Raw genomic sequence first — 24,551 nt, 5'->3', positions numbered from 1 at the left:
GATATCTTATTGTGGAGGGATACTCAAGACCAGATCTAGGAAGCTGTGTGATGCACCAGAAGCAGTGCACTGCATGGAGACTTTGTCTTCTCTGAGACAATTCCCATTTGAAATTGGTTGAAATCACTCATCATCCACATGGAACATGCCTGATCATAGACAAATAGATTCTTGGAGCATGGGATTTCCCATTTTTTCCCTAAAACTACTAAAATATGTGGGGTTTAGAGTTACTTTGGAGGCACAAACCCAGATTTTATTTTGTTTTCTACTCATTATAAAAAGAAAGGGGTAATGTTGTGGAGAAAGACTTACACAAGACATTTTTTCATATTTTATGTTTGGTTTATCAAGCATTTCCTTGCCATAGTTATCTGGTTGTATGACCATAATAGATGTTATGCTGGTGAGAATAGAGGGGAACCTAATGTTTCTTTCCCTCTCTCATCAGTCCCTGAATCTTTAATAGATACATTCTCACGCCTCTGAGGGAATGCGGCCCTTACTCTATGTATTTGGGATTTTGGAGAAAAAACCAAAGCAAGGAAGAGAGATGAAACAGTCTCAGCCTTAGGAAGACAGTAGGGTTCTTTCTGAGGGTGGATATTCTTGTTGGACCTGAATTGTAACTAGCTTTCACTTCTCTTTGTGGTTTCTTCCCAAAATACTTAGGATGGAACCTGGGCTGACAGTGCTTGTGATATGAAATCTGGCTACATCTGTAAAAGGAAACCCTTGGCTGAAGAATCAGGGGAAGCTGAAGTTTCTTATCCAGGCTGCCAGAAAGTAAGTGTAAAACAGAGGCAGCAAAAGATGATTGTATATTACTTTCACTCCCATGATAATAACTATGACAGAAGTAAATTATTTTGACTGTTCTTGGTGGAGCCTAGAAAGCTGTTAATTTCATATGTATTGATATTTCTTAGACAGATAGGGAAACTTTTGCTTTATTTAACTGAAATGTGGATTGACTTTTTTTTTATTCCCTTACAAGTGTATTTCACTCAGCTCTCTCCTACTGCAGCACTGATCACTGCACCCATAAAAGCCACTCTCTGCAGAGCAATCTTTTCAGGCTGTAACACACATGCCAACGTTGCATGCCTCCTCAGTTCTACCAGTCTGCCCCAGGGATCAGGAATATTTGAGCTGACTGTTTTGCAGGTTTAAACTCTTGTAACAGCTACTTATGCACCGAGGAGGCAGAGCAAGCTTTACACAGGGAGTTGCAAAGTGGCTGTGGCTGCCAGCCCCAAGGCATAACCTCTACTCACTCTTTGCAAAGACCCCAGGTGTGTCCTGTATCAAGGGACAAGACGTGGAGTGTTGGTCACAAAAGTTATGCTTGATTATCCTATTGGTTCCTTTCATGGCCTTTGGGATCAGTTTTGACTTGGGGTGTGGTACTAGTGTCACTTTTGGAAGTGGACAAAGCCGTGCAATCTGACAGCTTCTCTGCACATCTCTGCTTCTGCACTGACAGGGCTGGATGAAGCATGGCTTTTACTGTTACTCCTTGGTGCAGCTGCCAACAACATTTTCAGATGCAAAAAAAGTTTGTGAAGAAAACAAAGGTTACCTGGCTACTGTAAGAGACAGGTATGGAAACATAATTCTTCTCTAATGTGTGTAGCCATGATGAAAGTGTTAAACAGAAATTTCTTCTTAGCAGTAATTCATAATGTCTATTTAGTGTGACACCACTCTTTTTGAGGAAAATTTAAGGTAGAGCTGATGAAGTAGGGGGCTACTTCATCAGCTTAGGCTGATCAGGGGCTTTTAGGCCATCAATACAAACATTCAGGCTATTGCTACTACACTTACACTTACACTGTTGTTGCCTGTGGGAATTAAAAAATTGGGTCACCTGCACAATAACCCCAAATTGACAGATTATTTTCAAACTTTTTGAACTAAAATAGACAGATAAACATGGAACTATTTATTATTTCTCTTGGGTTCAAGCTTTTCAGCCTTTTATTTCTTTCTTTGCAAGATCTGGAAGAATTTTATAATAAAAGTAGATTTTTTTTTTCCCACAGTAACAAGATTTAAAGATCTAGAACTTATCATAAAGCTCAGCAAAATACTGTAGCTCTAATTTATACAGAATGAGAAATATATACACATTACCTTAAGAATTTTTTGACTTGTGTTCATTGCACAGTAAAAAAAGGTGAATAGAATCATCCTAAATTCTAGAGATAATTTGCATTGGCAAAATACAAGGAAAAATTATTTTTTATTTATAGTCAGAACTAAAGAAGATAATTACCCTTAAATCATTTCATACGTATTGACAAATCACCTTAAATTTACCAGAATTGCTACCACGAACTGTTTGAAGAAATGAATAAATTCTGATAAAATGTGATACAACAGTTTGGTGCTTACTCTTCACAGATATGAACAAGCTTTTCTGACCTCCATAATTGGATTCAAACCAGAAAAATACTTCTGGATTGGTCTTTCAGATGTGGAAGAACAGGGGACATTCAGGTGGGCTAATGGAGATCCCGTCAGCTTCACTCACTGGAATGTGGGAATGCCTGGTAAGTGCCATGGGGGCCGTTGAGTTCCTGCTCTGGGAAATGACAAGGTGAGGGTTTAGAAGCTAAAAAGGGATTTAGAAACTCTCTGACATAAAGCAGCAGAAATGGTAATGCTGCTTTCTGTTTGTGCTAAAGGGATAGATCAGGGATTCTGGTAACTCCTTCTAGAAGATCACTTGGGACTGCACAAGTCTGTTGGTATCGTTAGGTTTTTGTTGTTTGATGGGTGTTTTTAAGTAACTCCTAGCATAACATAAAAGAAACTTACATTACAAAAATCTTTTAATGATTAATAGAAAGGCATATGAGTTATTGTGAGTTACTGGTATCCAAACACAACAGGAACAGGTTACTCCTAAAAAGCAGCAGATATTTTGAGAAGATGTAGTCATCAATAAGATTTAACAACTTGATGTTTTATGAAGGAGAGGAGTCAGGCTGCGTGGCCATGGCAACAGGACGTTCAGCTGGATTATGGGATATTTTGAACTGTGAAGAGACAAACACATTTCTCTGCAAGCAGCTGGTGGAAGGAATCACTCCCCCTCCTCCTCCTCCAACAACATCCCCTCTCCTGTTTTGCCCAGAGGGATGGCAGTCTGTTTCTCAGAGCAGCTTCTGCTTCAAAGTAGGTGTTTCATTTCTGAATGCAAACGTTTGCCATTTAAACAAGAATATATTTTGTTCATGCATAGAAGTTGGATTTTACCCTGCCTATTTGAAAGACAGTCTGTGGTAGCATGTCTCCAGCCATCCCCAAGTGGTATGGTTGGGAAATGTTGGGAAAAGCTGCGTGTATATGAAGTTTGGAGCCACAGGAACTCTGAGATGACAGGAAAAGCAATAATCAAATTTGATAGACAGCCACAGGTCGAATGTTTAAACCATTAAATAGTCAGTAATAGAATGAGACCAGAAGATCAGAAGTAAGACAGAAGCCCATATTTGTGTTTTTAAATATCTGAAATATCCAATACAATACAGTATTTAATTGCCCACTTCCTATAGATTTTTCAGGGAGGAAGGGAAAAAATGCAAACGTGGTTTGAAGCAAGAGATTTTTGCAGAACTATTGGAGGAGATCTTGCATGTATCCACAGTGAAGAAGAACAAAACCTGATAGCTAGACTGTAAGTATTTGTAAAGTCCATCATTTAAATAGAAGAAGAAAAAATGTTAAAAAATGCCTCTCTGAAAGACATAAAGGATTTCTGGTGATCAATTTCTGCTTTACAAAGATGGTGCAAAAAGTGGCAGGAAAAAAAATGGGTAAAAAGTTTTCTTGGCACACCTCTGGGAAGATGGTGCCATGCACTAAAGTTGCCTGAACATAAACAAAACTGAGAGAAGTATCATCAAAATTGATTTTAACTGAAGTTAATTCAAAGAGATAAAACAGATTTTCTTATCTCATTTGTAGCTGATCAGTAGATAAAATACTCTTGATTAAAAGAATGTTCTGTGCTGGTTTCCTAGCTTAAGTAAGGGGGAAAATTGGAAGACTAAGAAAAGCCTGACCTATTGATATGCTTGTATATATGTTTAAATCAAATCCATGAGTGCAGGCAGGTCAAAATTTGAATGCCTAAGTACTTAGTGGAACCAAGACCTTTAAATATATTTTCTTTTAACTCAGTTTTTGTGGACTTATGGCATTTGTGATCTTTCCCATAAAGTTCTGTGTTTCTCTGTTTCCTGGCACATGTAGTGCCAGGCTGTTTTTCCCCATATGACAATTGAATGATTGCCTTATATGATTGTCTCAAATTATACTTAGACTATCAAATGTGCTGACAATAATATAATGCTACACATTCCCCTTCTCTGTTTCATGGTGTGTCTGATTCTCTGTATTTGTAATCATTCAGAGACAGAGGTTATATTCACTATTCTTACTGGATGGGTTTAAGTGCCTTGGACTCTGATAGTGGATTTACATGGAGTGATGGCTCACCAGTGAGTAAATAATTTGTTATTCCAGCTTTTGACTCTTTTTTTATGTCTCTCTTGGCAGAAAGCTCTCATAACTCCTACATAAAATACAAGTAACCTTAAGTCTTTAGTACCCGATTCCTTTGTAGGAATTAGTGTTAAATCTTCTGATAATTCATAGTTGTAGATAAAAACAGCATTTACAGTAATGAAAGGTGATAGAGTCTAGCTCCTGTTTCAAGCAAGTCTGATTGTGTAAATCTCTATATTCCCATTTGTCATTTGCTGCAATAAATAATTTGGTACATCTACACAAGCTCAGCTTTGCTGCCCTCATTGTCTTAAGTAGATCAAGATCTGCCAGGCCCAAGGCTATGTGGCAACACCAATGGATTGCCTTGGGTTGGAACATCTGAGCAGGGAAACAACCCAAAAATCAGAGAACATATTCCTTTTTAGAGCTCAGCAGGAGAACATCAACCCTCCTGGTAACAAATGGGGCAAGAACTTCTGGTTTACTAACATGGCTTATAAACACACAAATTAATTATTGTTCTATTCAAGTGTCATGGACTTCTCCTTAAAAGGTCTGGCATAACAAAGCAAGATGAACCATGAAATCAAATGAAGTACGTTCTTCTTTAGAAAGAATGATTGATTCCTTTTAAAAGAAAAATAGTAACAAAGTTGTGTTTTCACTACAGGTAAATTTTGAAAAATGGTCACATGGAGAACCAAACAATTACGATGGGAATGAAAAATGTGGTGTGTTTACTGGCTACCTCAATATGAACTGGAATGATTTATTTTGTGAACACATGCTGGACTTTGTTTGCCAAATTAAAAAAGGTAAGAGAACTTTCTTTAGCAACTTTTAGAGGTAGATAAGAACATCCTTCCCAGGTCAGATCCCACTATCTGCATGTGTTAGAGACAGCTGTGCCACCAATCTCAATAAAACAGTTTATATGTATAATTTCAGTAAAGGCAGTTGAAAACTATTAATTAATCCATGAAATACACTGGCATGTTTGGAAGGTATATGCAGTATGTTGGGGAAGAGAGGAACACAACAGCCTAAAGTTGGGCAGTTTCTGTAAGCTTAACTTATGATGAGCTCTAACATGCTGTTTGCTGAATGTAGCCCTTTTTTTCAGATACTCTGAGAAATACTGTGACAAAAATAAGCATATTCTGAGTAACCCTTAGGATTATTATTTGTAATTAAAATGCTGACTATTGTGAAAATATAATTGAGAGAGAGCTGAGAAACATAATATACTCAAATATTGATTTATATTGCAGGAACCTCACCGAAACCAGAGCCTAATTCCACATTCAGTAAGTCTTGTGCTTCCAATGAAAAAAATTTAATTAACATGTAATTAAGTTAATTTCTATTACAGGTAATTAATGTTTTCATTTGCAGATTATGAATATGTTGTTGGTGAAGATGACTGGATAACATACAAACACAAGGAATACTACTTCAGCCAAGAAGCAATGTCGATGGAAAGAGCCAGAGGCTTTTGCAAGAAGAATGGTGGTGACCTTGTTGTCATTGAGAGTGAAACTGAAAAAAATTTTCTTTGGAAATATGTAAGAAACATGTTTGCTTGAAAAATGCACCATTTCCTGTGAACTGTGGCACATTTTTTCAGCTGGTTTGTGAAATATTAGAAAGCGGTCCCCATCATTTAAAAAAAAAAAAAATCAGTTCCACCTTTCATCCTTTCAATAGCTTATCTACTTAAAAGCTTTTTATAATAATTATTTTAATAACTTGCTATACATAGACAAATCCTCAGCTTCCTTTCAAGAATGCCCTCAGGGTGCAACTTTCAAAGACTTTGCTCTGTTTAGCTGAAAACTACAATTACTAATTATGTTTTTTTCTAACATTCTTTTCACAGAATTCAATAAAAGCTCTTTGTCAAACTAGATCTCATATTTGCAGCAAAAGGTTTAAGTTAGGATATTGTCTTATAGCAAAGGAATGGCCTGGTGATGATATACTGTTTTGGAATAAAATAAAATCAAATTTTATTGCATTCTTTCCTCCACATGACTAAGAACAAACCCCCATGATTAACTGGGAGCCTTTCAGCAAATTCTCACAATGTTTTCCTAAAACTCAAAAATATTGTTATAAGCCTGCTTAAGAGGTCATTCTTGCCTTCTTAACATAGCTTTTTTCCTCCATTTTTTTTTTCAGATAATTTGCACCTATTTTTTTGTTGTTGTTCTTTTTGTTTTTGTTTTTGGTGTTAGGTTTTTTTTTCCTTTCCCCTAGTTATATACTGAAAATTGGAGGAAAATTTTGCATTTTGCAGTTTGGGCACATAACTCCAGCAACTCCCTGCACATTACATTCTATGCAATTGAGCAACAGAAACTACAGCATTTTGGAACTTTTTTTTATTATTTTATTTGAAATCTGTTTTATTACAGCTTAGTAAATTTGTTTGTTTGTTTCAGATTTTCTATAAAGACTGGGGGAACAACTTCTACATTGGCTTAAGTGTGAGCCTTGACAGAACGTTCCGGTAAGCAGAAACAAATTAATTTTGTCTGACTCATAATGTACTCACATTTGACATGGTTGGCTCTAGGAGACAGTTGAAATTCAATGACTAACACAACCTGTGGACAGGTTTAGATCCTCACATAAAGTTTTAAAATGGGATTCTGCTCCTCAGCAAAGCACTTCTCCCATCATATTTCCACTATTTATTTCTACCACTTTTGTTTTTTATGCTGCTTTTGTGTTCAGAGGCTGAGATGTTGTATCACAGTAAGTGAGGCATTTTCCTCTTTTCTTTGTTAGATGAAAGCAAAATTTGGTTGGAGGTCTCCAGCATATTACAGACAGTACTTGTAGGTATTACTTAATGCTGAAGTGATCAAAGAAAAAGAACCCTAGAAACCTGCAGTGAGAGGCACCAAAGTGGTTTTTAGAGGTGAAATATCAATCCTGGATAGCCCTTGACTGGTTTTCCAGGTAGTTGTACTCTCTGAGTTCAGAGCAGGACAGCCTCATGTGAAGTGGAGTCGTTACTCTTCTACAAAAGTTTTTGGAAACAAAGTGCCCTGGAATGATTTTAAATGTCCCCTGGAGCCTTGGATGTGTGGCAGACACGTCTCCTGTGGCATTCTTCTCTCCCACTGCATCTTTTTTTAGTGCATTATTCTGGGATTCAAAGCTTGGTCAGATGAGTCTCAGCTTCTTCATTTTAGTCTTTCTTCTGTTGTCACAGGTTGCCTTTGTTGGCCACAAACCACAGAGACTCTGTAGTCTCAGCTCCTGGGGATTCTGCTTTCTACATCACATTCACTGCTCAGATGATTGTTGTTTTCCCAGCCCTCCCTTGTTCCCTCACTAGTTTAATTCTCTTCCCTGTTGGATGAAGGTGCCACTATTTGCTTTGTATGCTTTCTCCTGGTTTATTATGTACTGGTTTTTCTAATTTGAATCAGGAGGTTTGCAAGCAGCTAGGCATCCTGATGAACTCCTAATCTGTAATTTACTTCCAAAAGCATGCATGTCCTTACTCAGTCTCCAAAACTGAAAAAAACGTTGAATTGTCCCGGAGGATTGTCAGTCTTGTCTAATTCATCACTTGACTTCCAGCACACTGAAGCCTTTTCACTTTTTTCTTGGCTACTTTTTGAAAATAAATTTGTAAATCACCAAGCTAGGAAACGATTGATGCATAATTGGAAAAAAACCCCAAACAAATAGGTAAATAACATGAAAGATTTCCTATGCTTAACAAAATGGTTCCATATGGCTCCCAGTATATCATTCAAGACTCTTTCTTACCTTACAAGATCTTATATTATTGCTTTTGACCCAGGAAATTGCTAGAATGAGCTCAAGTGTCTGTTTCTGGGCTCCAGAGAAATCCAGGTCGAGTCCTAGGCTGGAGTATTTCCAGCACACTATCGGTATTGAGAGACCAAGACAAGTTGGGACCACCAGTAAAGATGATTTGTTCAGACCTGGTCTGAGTCAACACTGTAGGCAGTTGATATGAAAATATTTTTCACAAAATCCAAGTGGAAGGTCTTCGTTTCCTTTTAACAGAGAAAAACATCTGTTTGTAAGCTATGATGCAGGAGACTTAAAATACAAAACTCAAATGTATCCTTTGCAAAGAAATATTAACTAATTCAACTTAGAATTATAATTCCCTCAAATTGCTTCTTTCAGGTGGATGGATGGAACGTCAGTGAACTATGTTGCCTGGGCTCCAAATGAACCCAATTTTGCAAATAATGATGAAAACTGTGTGGTCATGTATACCCATACAGGTGGGTGCTGTAACAACATTCAATCTGCAGAATGTGCCTTAGGCCTGGGAGGGCTGTGTGGGCAAGGCTGGGTGGGCTAACATACTGAACAGGCTGATGTTTCATAATGTACAAAAAGCAAAGGAAGATAAACTCTAGTCTCTTCTTTTATTTATGTGCTTTAAAAAAATTGAACTCAATGTAACTAACACATTGAATTACACTTGCAATTTTGTAAGAAAATTTCTAAGTGAATAAATAAATCAGGTAAGCATCAGACAATTGGGAGAGAGAGTCAGTATTTTTTCTCCTCTGACCTCTGTCCATTTTATGACCACCTCCCCAGGATATTAGCTAGCTGCTTTTGTTTCTGCAGTTCCTAATAACTGAGGGTTTGGCCATGGCTTGGATTATTATTAAGCAATTTTATACAATATTTAAATTAAAAGAAAATATTCTTTAATATCCATTAATACAGAGAACTGGAAGCAATTGTGTTTATACTAGCCAAGAACTTAGTCTTTTTTGGATCCGTAAATCTCTTCTGCTTTTAAACATTTCTGGTCTCAAAATCTATAGCTGAGGTGATTTTCCAAGGCTCTCTTAGAGGTGAATGGAAGGATATGGACGCTTTTGGGGTATAAATATTATGTCCTGCTTTGGAAACCTTCTTTCAGATAAGATGAGTTATGTCCTTAACTTTTCTGAATTAAAATGACAATACCTCCATTAAACATTAGGGGTGGAAAATTCTGCTGTAGGTAGTTACCTGCAAATGTCTGAAATGAAATGAAATGAATGAATGAATGAAACATATGTAATTTTCTTATTCATTCCTGATCTGTAAAATGGGGATGATGACGTTAATGTTATCAACTTAAACCCCATTCCAACAGGCAGAAAATAAACCAGAAAACTCTAGGACTGTGAGAAGCTCAGGTAGGAAGGTACCCAGGACTGAGTGACTTATACAGACAGAGCGATTCCAGAGACTTTACAGATCTCAGAGGTTTTTAGCATTTGAACTAAAACTCTCCTCTGTCAGTGCAATGGTTTTGCAATATTGAAATATCTCTGTTTCTAGACAAATTATTTACATGCAACATTTTGCTGGAAACATGAATATTTTGAAGAAACAGACATACAATAACTTATTGTTCCTGTGGGAGAGAAATACAAATGCTGTAATCAGTTTTACTTTCTACAATGGATTTTCTTTAGGAAAGGACACTTTTTATCTCAGTCTTGTTTGCATTTTGTTTTGTTTTGTTTTGTTATAATTCCAAGTTTCTTTCAGGTACCTGGAATGATATCAACTGTGGCAGTGTTGAGTTATTCATCTGTGAAAGGCTTAACAATACTGTTCGTCCAACTGCTGCTCCCACTTCACCACCGCCAAAGGGTGGGTGTATGGAAGACTGGCTCCTCTTTGATAACAAGGTGCAGTATGAAATGCCAATGTATTGTATTTTTAACAGAGCAGAATGAAAAAAATCTTTGAATCAGTTTTTCAATGCAGGGTTTTCAGTTATGACAAATTTGGTTGAGCAAAAATATTTCAGTTTGATAAAGATCCTTTGTTTGAGATCCACTGGCTGATGTCTTCCTTTTCCTTCTCTCTCTCAGTCCTGAGGAAAAGTCACAAACTCAGTGTCTTTCATTTCATGATGCTCTCTCAAGCTAAAATCTCTCTCTCTCCCTCACCCCCTGGAAGAGGAGCTTCAAAGTCTCTTCCCTTAACTATTCCCTTAGTGTTTATATACCAGTTCTGCCCACTTTCCATTTTCCTCAATTTTTCCACAAATTAACTGTTTAACTTTCAGTTGCTTGCTTTAGGCAGCACATTTGGGTTGCTTGACTCTGACAAAGCTGTCTAATGATTTACACCTCATAAGATCATATTACAAGAAATGATAAATTCATGGCTTTCTTTACAATGTCAGTATCATTTTCTCTCTGTGATTTTCCTGTGAGAACCAAATCCCGTTTGACAAATAGGGCAACAGAAGATGAGATATTTTGCTTCGATTACACATCTTATCCTTTTTTGTTTTCTGAGGTCTTCTTCAGCATTCCTTTCATGGTCACATCTCAGAATTATGCTCAGAAGGTTTAATGCAATTTCTGCTGATATCTGTAGACTGAAATGTTCCTTCTTTTAAATATATGCCAAAATATTGGGCTTTATACTAATTTTCTAGTACAGGTCTTCTCTGTCATTTAAACCTAAAGACAAGCTAGAAAGTACTGTTAAATTAGCTAACCTCCCATTTTACATAAAATACCCAGTTTATTTTGGTTGTTACAGAGATGTTTTCATCAGAAATTAAAACAGCCTCTAGATTCAGATTTGGCACTCTTCTCTTTTTCAGTGTTTTCAAGTCTTTGGCTTTAATGAAAATGATACGTTGACATGGCACGCTGCACGAAACAACTGCATTGATCTTGGAGGAAATCTGGCTACTATATCAAAAAAGGAAGAGCAAGGTATAACATACCAATGTTTTGACAATGATGACACACCATGTAATTTCTGATAAAAAGATTAAATTGTGTGTTAGAGCTTCTGCCATATATGCAGTTATTTATTCCATGTTAATACAAATTTATGCTGAATGAGAAATTGCACCTATGGAAAAATGCTTGCACAGGTTTTGTTTTAGTGTCTTGATTAAATATTAAAATCATAGTTTGGATGTTAATATAGGACCTACTGCTGAAATAATAATTTTTTTTTTGTTAGAGGCTTTTCATATAATAAAATGTCCACTTTTTTTTTTTTTTTTAAAGAAACTAGCTGATCCTTGAGGTCACATCCAACTCTGGTCAATCTATGATTCTATGATTCTATGCCAAAATGGCACACAAAAGGAGTAATATCCAAACTCAAATCACTGGGCACCTAGCTGCTGCGCCAGATGCTGTGGGTGTCAGTGGAGGACACATCCTCAGACAGCAGAAGGCTCCAGTGCTGGAGTTCCAGCTTCCCCCTGTTCCCCTTGTTCTGCTGGAACCTCAGCACCTGCTGGGCTTGCTGCTCAGCATGTTGCAAATGTTTTAAGAAGCCTCATGTGTGCTTGGGAGATGTGCTGCCTCAGGTCCTAAGGGATGCACATGGATCTCCTAACTCACTTCATCAGTGCTAGCGGTTTAAATTTCTTTTTTGCAGCAGAGGAAGGAGATTATTTCAGTGGAAAGTCAGTCTTGGCAGGAACTAAGGAGAGCAGCATCTGGTATTCCACAAAATACGTACTTGGTTCATACGTACTTGGTTACTAAGTAAGGTTTATTTTGTGTTATGCCTGTATAGAAATTAAGTTATTAAGTCAGGATAAAAAAGAATTAACCAAAGAAGAAAAGGGAGTGTACACTCAGTGGACTCAATTTCTATGTGCCAAGGCTTAGCGTACTCATGTTAATTTCTGTAATATATTAGAACATTTTCCATCCTTCCTCAGATGATGATCAACATAGAAGAGTGTACAAATAAATTCCTGTTTCATTAAAAATTTGCCCATCCTTGAATTTGTATCCACTTTTTTCCAATTTTATCTTCAGACAACTGATGCTAAATATCCATTAATATATATAAATTTTATTTTTGTCATGAGATTGGCACCTTATTATAAAGAGAAAACTCATCACCCTGGTTTCAGGCACTCCAAAGTCTGTAGCACTGGGGAAGAGTGCATTCAGTTTCCTTCCTTATAGAATTTTTCTTTTTCCTCTTCAGCTTTCCTTATGTCCCTCTTAAAAAATGCTGCAACTGATGCTTGGATTGGACTGAATGACATAAATCAGGAGCACACATACTTGTGGACAGATGGAAGCCCAGTAGACTACACCAATTGGGCAAAGGGTTCCCGAAGTTATTATAGTATGGTAAGCATCAATTTCTCTTTGTCACTTAAACATTACCATTTTGGTAGGTGAACAAAATGTGTGTAGCTACCACTGTATTTCTGTCTTTTCCTTTATGAAGATTTTTACTAGTCTCATTGCTTTTTAAAAGCAGAGTATCCCTGTGGGAGATGTATCCACACAATTTTTTTCAGCTTCTGTATTTGTCATGGTTCTGTATGAGTCCAGAAAGAGGTTTGGAAGAATTATGCAATACTCAGACATGTGAGCAGTTTCCCTCACTTCACTGTGACTCATCAGGATATTCCAATTAACCATAGCATAAACTATATAATTTTGGGATGCAGTGGGTGATATTTAGATTTGATGAAAATACTTAGATAATTACAAGCATTGACAGTTCTTGGCACTGAGCCTGTCAAGATATATGCATTGAATGAAATACTCAAAAGAGGGAGTCTGGGTCTTCCTTTCTAATTTTTATCTTCCCCTAATCTTCATTTTGAAAAATCCTTTCTCTATGCTTTGAAACTTCTGGCATCACTATACCTTTTGTGTGTAATTGTAAGACATAATGTGATTGTATAATGTAATTGTAAGACATAGTGTTACAATAATGTAATTGTAAGGCATAGTGTTACTCAGTAATTGTGAAATGGCCAATATAGAGTACTGCCCAGTAGTATTGTTTCTATACCCCCTTGCTAGCTCTACCAAGTTTTTCTCTTTTCATTAAGAGTATTGCTTCACATTCAATTAAAAATGGAAAAATGTTCCCCTAGGTCCAGCTACCATCAGGCTAGAGCTGGGTTTTAGGCTCTCCAGGGCTTCCCCATCTCACACATGCCTATGCTTTCTGCAGAAGGCTGTGACCATTCCCCTCCAGAAATCACTGCACATACAACTTCTGTCTCTTGCAGACTAGCCCTGGGCTAGTGCCAGAAGGGGTTTGGAGATAGCATAAGGTTATACTGAGGTAAGGGGGAGACAGCTACTGCCTGCCCCTGCAGGAGGCCAAGCCACATCTTCTCATGCTGTGTGAGGACAGGAGGAAGGTAAGGGGTCTGAAGCACAGCAGAAAGGGTGTGGGAGTTTCCCCAACAAAAGGTTTTTTCTGACAAACTACCTCTACCTTACTGTGCTGTGGTGACCACTTTGCTTCCTAGTCCTAACTGGGGCAGAAGGAGGAATTCAGCTCCCCAGGTAAGCTTCAGTGCTGAGGAGCAATTCCCCACAACTTCCAAGAAAACAGCAGCAGACCTGTGGGTCAGACCCAGAACACACATGGGAGCCTGCACACAGGCACACACACACAGGGCCATGCACAGAGCTAGGTACGCCCAGGCAGCCCCAGACACATCCTCCTGCCTCTGGGCTGTGCTTTGCAACTCCCTCTGTCATCCAAGGGCAGACTTTCCTAGGGCTGAGTTGGAAAGGCTTATTGCCATACAATGTGCCTGACCATTGGTTGTATGAGTTTTATGAACTTCACATTATTCCTATATATGCGCTTGCATGTGATGCATGAGTCTGCATCTCCAGAAGCAGGAATGCTTCCTCCCTATCCACATCTTTTTTCTTGTTAATCTCACTTGTCTTGTAGGATGATTGTGTCTTTTTGATCAAGAACCCTATTGAACAGGCAGGGAAATGGAAAGATGAAGGGTGTAAAGCAAGCAAAAGTTACATCTGCCAAAAAAATTCTGGTGAGTTTTCTTTCACTACTTTCTAGTAGACCTGATTTATTGTGATAATTTCAAACTGGTGCTAAAAGTGACTTTCCTGTAATTCTGCCTTAAGCTAACTGAAATTAATGACAGTATCACATGCATTATGGACCATTTTAACAAGATGATCACACATTTTATTTAAAAAAAGATGATCACACTTTATATTTAAAAATCTCAATTTTTTCTATTTCAAAAACTAGACCAGTAAATAACAACATTAACAAGTGAATTGCCTTTACATCTTCAAAAATCAAATTTTTAATGGTATACTAAAACCACTGCAAGTTCCTTATTTTTTTTTAAACTGCCCTACTTTATTTCCTTTACATTCTTTCTCAGACAATTTCAGCAGCAGCAGTCATGTCCCTCTGCTTGCTCATGGTGTGTTTATCATACCCTGTTCCTTGTCAGAAACACAACAAATGTCAATATATAATGGGAAAATTGAAGGAATTTTTCCCTTGAATGCCCTAAATATGATACAATATGATTTAGGTAGGTCTGTGCTTAAAAGATGTATTTCTGGGCATGATGCTTTGGCTAAAAAGTCATTCTGACAAGTATGAGAAAATTTTGTCACAGTACATGAACATGTGGCTTTCATCACTGCAGGGATTTTTGGATGTATTTTAATTTGGTATTGCAGTTTCTCTTAATTCCAGTATACTAGATCTTCTCTCAGTGTTATAAGTCTGAGCCAATATAAAGTTAGATTTTTGGTTGTTCTTTTGCTTGTTACAGACCCCAGCCTGCCGCACTCCCAACCCACAGCGCCGGTGTTTGGCTTTAACAATTATGGTGATGACCGCTACGAAGTCATCAACTACAAAATGAGCTGGGAAAAAGCAGAGAAGAACTGCAGGGACCAGTCTGCAGAACTGGCCAGTATCCTGGATCCTTATGCCGAATCTTTCCTGTGGTTACAAATATTAAAGCACAGGGAGCCTGTATGGATTGGCCTTAACAGCAACATAGTGAGTCCAACCCAATTGCTTGTGACATTCATAGCACTACCTTAGATTAACTATTGGTCAGATTCCTAGATGTGTGACAGGAATCAAAGTCTTGCAGAGGTTCCTGACTTCCCTCCACTTGAGGGGATTTACACATCTAAATATTTGTCCATAGTGTAAACAAGAGCTGCCACAACCAACACTTCAAAGACCACCAAGGATGCAGCTGCAGCCCTGAGTGGCTTCAGTGGTAAAGCCAGCAATGAAGCTCTCACTTCCTCTTCCATGGTCTACCACACACTCTGTGGTGGAGCAGTGCTGATTCTGAAGGCACACTGTGGAGCACACCAAAGGAAAAAAATGGGTTAAAAATAGTTCTTTCTATGTGAGTTCAGGTTTGTGTTTCAATTCAGAGCCCAGCAGTACAAGAGCTCATGCTGGGCAATGGTGGAAAGAGCAGGGCTGTGGCAATGAGGGCTCCTTAGGCTTGCTTTTGGAGCAGAAGCTGGTGCTTTGTGTAAAACTGCCAAAAAACTCAGCTAAGAATAGAAAGGTCTGAAATGAGAAGCATCAATAGAGGCATATAAAAAAGAACACAGATAAATAAAATGTAGCTGGGTATTTTTGGAATTGAATCTGGGCAGAAATCAAGCGGAGAGAGCTAGAGCAAGAGCTTGGTGGGACACAGGTCTGAGATAGGGCATGGGTGCTGAGGTGAGAGGAACCAGAGCTGCGCCTCAGTGAGAGCATTGGGAAACTGGGATTAGACAGGAATCTGGAATGAAGCATGGCCAAGAATCTTGAACAGACAGGAAAGGAAATGGCACAAAGAACAGGATGGGAGGAAGGATCTAGGCTACACAGGATGAGGTAGCAGAAGCCATGGGTGTGACTAATGTCAGTCATCCTCTGCAAACACTGGTGAAATCCACTGACAAAATACATGCTTAGCTCATCTCTGGTAGCTGGCCCATGCAAGACCCACAAACCTACCACAAGCCCAGTTAATATGGGTGGCAGAGTTCTGTGTTCCAGCCCCAAGGAAAGCCTCATCAGTTTTTATCTCTCCATTGAAACCTCAGATTTTCCTCTTTGCTTTCTAAATACCTAGAGAAGCCTATGTTAGAGGAATAGTTTCTCTGCAATCTTTAGTTGATCTGTGTGTATATGTGGACTCATTTGATTAAATCTTCATCTGTATATTCACATTTATTACCTCAAGACCTTTTGCCCACTTAGGGCATGAGACAAATGGTGTGAATTGAATAATGTAAGCTGCATGCTAATCATCTGTAGGACCACAAATTGGTCCACCTACCACCAGCTGTGGAGAGTGGGAGTATGGATCAGTTTCTTACAGATTCATTACATAATCTTGTGCAAGAAACCACGATTCTTATTTTTTCCTAACTTCTGCATGCAATCTTAATGTTCTTCCAACCTAATTCTCGTATGTTACATAATCATAATTGTGATTTGCTTTTAGACTGGTGGCCAATACGTATGGTCAGACAGAAGGAGGAGCAGGTATCTCAACTGGGCCAGTGGAGAACCAAATAAAAACAAAGCCTGTGTCTATTTAGATTTGGATGGTTTTTGGAAGACAGCATCTTGCAATGAAACATTTCTATCCCTCTGTAAGCAATCCAATGGTAAGTTCCGAATTGGAAAATGTGATTTGGGAGGTTGCAATTTCAGTTAATGTCTTTATTTGAATTTAGTTTTTCCACATATGCAAAGGTTGTGATAGACAGTGTATGCCTTGTGATAAACTCTTACTTTATTTAAGAAGTAGATCCAGTCTGATCCAGTTTGTTTTGTGTGATTTCCAGACACTTTATTTCACAGACCAGTCAACACACGCACATCATAAAAAGAGCTGCAATATTTCATTCCACATGCCATAGTGGTTTTTTGCATCCATGTTTGTCAAGAACCACAGAAGAACCAATTAATCAACTTTAGCCTAACTATAAATATATTAATGATATGCTTTCATATTTAAAAGTATCTTTTGAAATATTGTGAGCTAAGAAACTTATGTCAGCGTAGGAGCCAAATCACTTAGTTTGTTGCTTCTGCCCAAATACTTCAGTGCTCAAATATTGCATGCAATTTTCAAACATGTTACTAATTATATATGAAAATCATCATTTCTGCACCATAATTCACAGCAAATTTTATACTAATTTAAGCTCTGTTTTGGCTTTAATCAGGTGATGAAATAGGCTATAAATTCTGATTTTGCATTGATTAGGCTGTATGACCTACAAGGGCAGGTTCAGACAACTTCTCTGACTTTTCTAGAAACTGGCTAGACACAAGTCACAGAGTTGTGGTGTTGAGATCCCTTATGTATGCTGGCACAATCCTCATTCTGTTTCACAAATTTAAGGTAAAAAATTGCAGGGTTGAAGACAATTGCAGTTAGACTGGTATAAGCCTCCTTTAGAAGACTGTGGAACCAGCTCCAATCAGGATAGTTTATTACTAGTTTTTGAAGCTTAATTCAATACTTTATAATGAGTTAAATCTATGGGATATTCCCTTTCCTGGAATAAATGTCGTATTTGTAGGGCTGATGTGGGGTTCAGGAGTACCTATTTCCCTTAGGTTTTAAAACTCCCCTGAAACCTGTGTGTCTTCTTAATAGAGTTAATCCCTAGTGAGCCACCTCAGCTTCCTGGGAAGTGTCCTGAACCGAAGCGTGGTAGATCTTGGATTCCCTTCCGTGGACACTGTTACTATGTTCACACCACTTCTGAGGAAAGCTGGCCTGATGCTTCCATGATGTGTATTCAAATGGGTAAGTGCTCTTTTTTAATTAGGATATTTTACAGGTTGTTTTTGTGTTTGGATTTTTAATCCAGAACCAAAATGATAATACCCAATGTGTGTATCAATTATAAGCTCCACCGAATTTAAATTTGTTATCAAGCATTTTTACTATATGGCAATGCTGATCATGGAGCATGTAATGATTTTTTACTATAATAGATAATTAATTTATAATGAAATATAATTAATTTATAATGAAAATTCTCACTGAAATTGTATGTAATCTTTAATTGATATTTTTAGGTGCCTCTCTGGTTTCCATAGAAGATTCGGCTGAAATGAATTTTCTCTTACTTTACTTGTCTCCACTTGCAAGTGACTTCAGAAAGTTTTGGATAGGATTGTTCAAAAATATTGATGGTAATTATTTCACAATGCATACTGAGATGAAAATAGATACTGAGTAAACAGAGGGAAACTGAGCACTAATATCACACTAAATAATAGTACAAATATGCTAAATATTTAATAAATAATCAGTGAAAAAACCTTATGAACAGTCAATAGCTTTTCTGCTAAAATATGTAAAACATAAACCACCAAGAGGTCTATGTTTTCTGTATCTTTGTTGCAATTAGAGTATATTTGTCTGTAAAAGATTTTAGCTTAGCACTGCAGTAGTTGACTAAAAATGATTTCTATTGCCTTTTCAAACTAAAATTACTTGACATTTAACCACTGTAGTATTTTAAGCAAAATGTTGTCTTGTCATTAAATGCTGAGTTAAATTAAATTTAATTTTATTTCTAGACGACAGAGGGCATAGCATCTCATATGAGCTTACTAGAAAAAATTATTAATCTAAATTTCAGTGGTTTTTTCCCATAAATTTTTAGTGGAACCTTTCATTTTTATCCAAATATATTTAATGGAGTTGTTCATTTTTTGGTTTTTTTAACTGCTGTAACTGCAAATTTCTATATTATCATAACTCTGAATCCAGTTTTTCTTGGCAGATGTTGAGGGTAAACCTCCAGACTGAGTCTAGACTGGGCTCCAATTTCTGCTCAAGTCTGTGTCTCTCACCACCAGGAATGGTGGGCCAGGTTGATCTGTTCTAGCTGAAAAGGAGTGCTACAAAAGCAGTGACTTGCTCCTGACCTGTCCCCTGTGGTGCCACAGTGCTGTGCAATCAGGGGCAGGAGAGAAGTGCAGCTGCAGGGGAGGGACAGAGGAAGTGGCACTGAGGCAGCTGGATATACCAGGATATGCTGCCACAGAAGCATACACAGAGGAAGGGAAGATAGCTATTGTTCCTAATTGATAAGAGATGCATGACAGTCAGCAGATGAGATGATTAAAGACAGAGCTAATTCAATTTGCAAAGATAATTAACTAATCCAGCTCTAATAAAGTAGTTATTTGCTGATCTTGAATATGCACATAAAGAAAATCTCCTGAGCATTCTGTATGCTGGCACTGCTGATACTGGCTTGTACAGGTGCTCTGCTTTTCTTAAGGTTCCCAGGCACAGGCCTGGGTTCAGGCTTCAGCCAAAGGTCCCTGGGAAGCTGGACAGGTCTTCCTTACGTCAGTGACAGCTGTGAACACTAATGAAGTTAACTTTGTGAGCATTTGCATTTGGTACACTCCCACCTGCAAAGTGCTGGGCATTAAAAGAGTGAGAAATAACTGCTTTAGAGTGAGAGTAAGTGCTCTGTGATACCAGTTGAATCAATTAAAAATTCCTAGATCTGATCTGATGTGTCATTGTGACCAGTAGACTAGAAGTTATTCTCCACTTCATTCACTCACTAGGTAATATATTTGGTTTTAGGAGAATGGATATGGATGGACAGAAGTGCAGTAGAATATGTCAACTGGGAGAAAGGAGAGCCTACAGTACTTTTTGATGAACGCTGTGTTGACATGGACGTCTCAAGCGGAACCTGGAGGACCTATTACTGCTCTGTTGACCAGAATTTTATTTGCAAAATCCCCAAAAGTAAGTTTTGGATTTCTGTGCTTTGGGTTATTTTCAAAGAAGTGGTTGATGTACATCAGGCCATCAGTGTTTAGGCACTGCGTACACTTCATGCATTGATGCTAATACATGTGCATCTGAATGAAAGCCAAGAGTAATTTCTGTTTAAAATGGTGAGAAATAATGCTGGAGGATAATCTGAGTCACTGTTCCCTCCCCTCAGTTTAAAAGCATTGACTTCTGGGCATCTGCTGGGCCCTGGGGTAGGGAAGGACATATCATCTGTTGGGAGTGCAGAGAAGATTGATGGATATTATGGTTAGAATGCAAGGAGCAGTAGATGATGAACAGATGATTAAACTGGAGAGTGCTGAGAAGAAAGGCACATACTCTCCTGATAGGTAAGCTGAGGGGAAGCAGTGCAAATTCACTGAGCTCCTGCAGAGGGAAGGTAGGTACTGCTGGTGGGGACACTACCACCATGGTGAATTGTGCTGGGATCTGCTGGATGAACAAGAAAAAAGCATCAGAGGGTGGGCAGTTGGGCCCAATTCATTTCTCTGCTGACAGGGGTGCAGTGAGACATGTCAGGAAAACCAAACAGCATGGTATGCTTCATTTGTGATGGTTACTTGTGGCCCTGTGGTGTTTTAGATGACAGCTGATGAGGAATCTGAGTGTCACGGGCTGGGGCAAGTCCTGCTTGTATGCACAGCAGTACTGCATAAAACATGCAGGATGTAAATCTGCACACATGCAGCTGTTGTGGGTCAATGTATGTGCACAGACCCAGCTGCATTTGCACACATCAGCTGGGAGACAGTGTGGAATAGGCTTCATTTGCTACTGGCAAACAGATCCACCACACAAATGTAATTGGTGTGGTGGGGACCAATTCTGCCATCTTCACATGTTGGCGGGTTGGCAATGGAGTCATCCATGAACTTTTTAGGGTCCAGCCAGTCAGTCCAGCAAGGAATTAATTGAAACGCACCCCCCAAGTAATGGAGGGAGGGAAAGGAATCTGCCTAAAAATACAGCTGAAGTGCTAAGTACAACTGTGCTTTTCACTTTTGCAGGTGTAAAAATTGGAATTCTTTAGTGTGAAGTGTTAAGCTTTACACTGTGAAAGAGTAAAAACTTTGAACACAATCTATCTTACATGAAAAGTGTTCAAAGCAATGAATGACGACAGTTAGTCTTGAGGTTTTCTTCTTTTACAGATGTTTTTAGCAAGCATATTTCATGGATTCAGCATCCTTTGTCAAAATACATTTTCCTTTATTTTTTCATGTGAACATAGTTTGTTCAGGTCTGGGGGCCCCAGCCCAAGAAAAACTCAACTAGATTATTTTTAAAACATTTGAAATAACCTACTTTTAAAATAGCCTACTCAGCTTGGTTCAGAGAAGGACTTTGAAGATGATCTGAGGGACTGGAGCACCTCCCATACGTGCACAGGCTGAGAAACCCAAGGCTGTTTAGTCTGGAATAGAGAAGAGTCCAGGAAGACCTTATAGCACTTTCCAGTTCCTAATGGGGGCCCACAAGAGAGCTGGAGAGGGACTTCTTTCAAGGGCGTGTAGTGACAAGACAAGGGACTTCAAAATGAAAATGAGCATGTTCAGGTTATATATTAGGAGGAAATTCCTTAATGTGAAGGTTGTGAGCAACTGAGACAAGTTGTCCAGAGAAGTTGTGGATACCCTGGAAATGTTCAAGGCCCGTTGGGTAGGGGCTTGTGACAAACTTGGTCTCTGGAACATGTCCCTGTCAAGGGCAGGGGTGGGTGGAACTCAATGATCTTTAAAGATCTTTCCAACCCAAACCATTCTATGATTCTATGATTATTTAAAATTTGTTATGAACACAAAGTAAAAATTATGCATGCAGTACTTAATTCGTTGAACTGTTGCTTTCAAACTGTATAATATACATATTTCTTAATTTTCAAGTTGCTGAAGTTGAGCCAACCCATGATTCACCTGTCAATAATGGTAAGTTGGTTTCTTTTAAGCCAAATAAACAAAAATTTCAATAGGTTTATAGGCACTCATTATTTACAAGTGGAATTTCCTCCAGAAATTTTCATTTAAATACCCATTTAACTGTCATGATTATTTTATTTTAAATCTGTTTAAAATGAGAGCACTTCTCTCAAACTGGATGACTTCTTTTTTTCCTTACAAGTTGTATATGTAGTACAGCATAATGTTCCTTAGAGCAGATTGAGCCAAATTTTGCATTATTTAGCTGGAACATGCATCAATTTTAACTGCTATTATGATTGTTCAGTACTTTTGTTTTTAACTCAGTTGCTTATTTAGGGAGATATTTGTTGTATGCAACAGCACTCTCTGGGCATTTGTAGCAAAAAAATTGTTGTGTTTTGTCTTCTACAGCATCAAGAAACAAAGCTGCTGCTTCATCATCAAGTGGTTTAGGTGGGATGATTTTTGTACTGATCTTCCTTGTGCTAGCTGGCACTGGCCTCACATTGTATTGTTTCTATAAAAGAAGACGTGATCAACAAATGTTTACAGCTGGCTTTGACAATGCCATATACCGTGGTGACATTGGAACTCATGAATCAAATTGCCTTGTGACCAATATTGAAGAAAATGAGCAGGCAACAATTTAATAGGCTGGGTAATCTTGGGCTTGATTTTGAAAAGAATTAAAGTGTTGGCATACAAGAATTCTTAAGGAAAGCAATTTTCTCCTGTGGAAATTCTATTTAATTTTGCATGGGGTGCTTCTTGCTTTCTCTACTAGCAGGACAAGCAAACTTACAAGGCAGATACAGAGATCTGCTCACAAACTTTAGTACCTGGGAGGGTTGCTGAGCTTTCACATGGACCTGGAGCTATGTTGTGTCAGCCAACACTCGGCAGCTTCAGCTGCTGCGCATGTCCAGCGTCATCTTTAGGCACAAGGACTGTGTTCATCATATTCAGTTCTGAGAATATGGGCCTTAGCATGTTCCAAAAAGTATATCCAGACCTGTAGCTACCCTGAAAATGTCCTGTTGATGTCCAGCACAGACTGGCAGAATTGCACAGGTTGGACAGGATGTCCAAGCTCACCCAGTGCAGATCCCTGTTTGAAGCGAGAGCAGGTCCTAGCCTCAGCCAGGCAACTGCTCCAGTGCTGTGGGTCCATGTCTTCTCTTTGCTACTGAGGTACCACAGAAACTTTTTGTGTTGTCCATAATATCAGAGTTAACATAATTTCCTCCTCTGTTTATGACTGATGAAAAGCAAAGTGTAAATTGTATTTCTTCTGCTGTAGTTCTGTAATGTATGCATTGAAAGATCAACTATGATGGGAGGTGGGAAGGTATTGTGAATATAGTGGTTTATCATAAACAGTCAAGTAGTTTAAACAGTCAAGTAAGGATCTCAAAGGATGCTGCAAAAAGGTGGGAAGGAAAGAGAAATTATACTTAATTCACATCTGAACATTGGCATTAAAAGTATTCTTGATATCTCCAATGCCAGTGTAGATTTCATAAATTTTTAGGCCATTTTGTCAAAGCCTAATGAAACTTACCTTTAGAAAGTCTTTTTTAATTTCTAACCAAATTCTCCTTGTCCAAGTCTGTTTTAAACCTTTGAGTCTCTTTCTAGACTTTCATCACGATGGAGCTGATGGCATTGCATCTTACACTGGTCTACTGGTATATTCTCAGGCTTCATAAACCTTAAAATAGGCTCACATATAGGTGTTTTTCATTTTCACTTTCCAAGTGTTTTTTATGCCAAATGCAAACAACCAAATGGCTCAAAGCTCTTAGTGCAGTGGATGTCCTTATTTAATTTGATACTTTTTGATATTTTAATCTTTTGACAGGTTTTAATTGTGTTTAAGTTAAAATATTTTTTGTGTGTATGAAAAACGTGTAAATAAGTTTTTATTCTGCATTGGTTCATTAAATGGGAATTAAAAGGCTGATTCTAAGTAAAAGTGTGTGTCTCTTCTTAAACAGAACAATTTATCATAACAGAAAAAGAGAAAGGAGGGATGGGGCTCTTAAATTTTTATACACAAATGAGCATCCGCTTTTCCTAGTCTGGCATGTTCTTAAATGCTCCCTACCAATCTGTGAAACTGTGTCTCATTGCTTCTTTATCTGTAACACTTGAAGCTTTTACTTGTCTAATGAAAGTGTTGTAATTTAATCTGGTCTGCACTATTAGCTGAGACAGATTTTATATGTTGATAGCTCTTTCATATCTCCTCTCAGTATTTGCTGATAGCAACACTGGCTCTTCCTTCTGCATTTCGGTGGCTACAACTTCTCTCATCCCTTCTGCTGTTCCCTTCTAGACCCTGTGCTGTGGTATGTAGGTCCTTCTGACAGTGCACTGCACTAGGCAAGGCAAGGCAAGGCAAGGCAAGGCAAGGTAAGGTAAGGTAAGGTAAGGTAAGGTAAGGTAAGATAAGGTAAGGTAAGGTAAGGTAA

At 38.2% G+C, this 24,551-nt stretch overlaps 1 protein-coding gene across 1 annotated transcript in view; it reads left to right on the top strand.

Annotated features, from left to right (window-relative positions):
• LOC132325185 (macrophage mannose receptor 1-like) overlaps nucleotides 1-24,052 on the top strand; it is a 31,686-nt gene extending 7,634 nt beyond the window's left edge. The window contains exons 9-30 of the mRNA XM_059842230.1: nucleotides 673-786; nucleotides 1,487-1,602; nucleotides 2,407-2,555; nucleotides 2,981-3,183; nucleotides 3,564-3,685; nucleotides 4,424-4,511; nucleotides 5,192-5,336; nucleotides 5,793-5,828; nucleotides 5,917-6,086; nucleotides 6,966-7,033; nucleotides 8,701-8,801; nucleotides 10,078-10,220; nucleotides 11,153-11,267; nucleotides 12,514-12,662; nucleotides 14,245-14,347; nucleotides 15,113-15,345; nucleotides 16,811-16,976; nucleotides 17,978-18,130; nucleotides 18,406-18,522; nucleotides 19,940-20,107; nucleotides 22,042-22,083; nucleotides 22,489-24,052. Coding sequence (XP_059698213.1) covers nucleotides 673-786; nucleotides 1,487-1,602; nucleotides 2,407-2,555; nucleotides 2,981-3,183; nucleotides 3,564-3,685; nucleotides 4,424-4,511; nucleotides 5,192-5,336; nucleotides 5,793-5,828; nucleotides 5,917-6,086; nucleotides 6,966-7,033; nucleotides 8,701-8,801; nucleotides 10,078-10,220; nucleotides 11,153-11,267; nucleotides 12,514-12,662; nucleotides 14,245-14,347; nucleotides 15,113-15,345; nucleotides 16,811-16,976; nucleotides 17,978-18,130; nucleotides 18,406-18,522; nucleotides 19,940-20,107; nucleotides 22,042-22,083; nucleotides 22,489-22,727 — 2,940 coding nt within the window. The 3' untranslated portion in view covers nucleotides 22,728-24,052. The remainder of the gene's footprint in view (nucleotides 1-672; nucleotides 787-1,486; nucleotides 1,603-2,406; nucleotides 2,556-2,980; nucleotides 3,184-3,563; nucleotides 3,686-4,423; nucleotides 4,512-5,191; nucleotides 5,337-5,792; nucleotides 5,829-5,916; nucleotides 6,087-6,965; nucleotides 7,034-8,700; nucleotides 8,802-10,077; nucleotides 10,221-11,152; nucleotides 11,268-12,513; nucleotides 12,663-14,244; nucleotides 14,348-15,112; nucleotides 15,346-16,810; nucleotides 16,977-17,977; nucleotides 18,131-18,405; nucleotides 18,523-19,939; nucleotides 20,108-22,041; nucleotides 22,084-22,488) is intronic.
• Nucleotides 24,053-24,551: the final 499 nt, after the last annotated feature.

The sequence above is a fragment of the Haemorhous mexicanus genome, chromosome 1 (genome assembly GCF_027477595.1).
Source record: "Haemorhous mexicanus isolate bHaeMex1 chromosome 1, bHaeMex1.pri, whole genome shotgun sequence".
NCBI classification, from domain to species: Eukaryota; Metazoa; Chordata; class Aves; order Passeriformes; family Fringillidae; genus Haemorhous; species Haemorhous mexicanus.
Note: the sequence above shows the minus strand (reverse complement) of the source record. Positions and strands in the feature narration are given on the sequence as shown.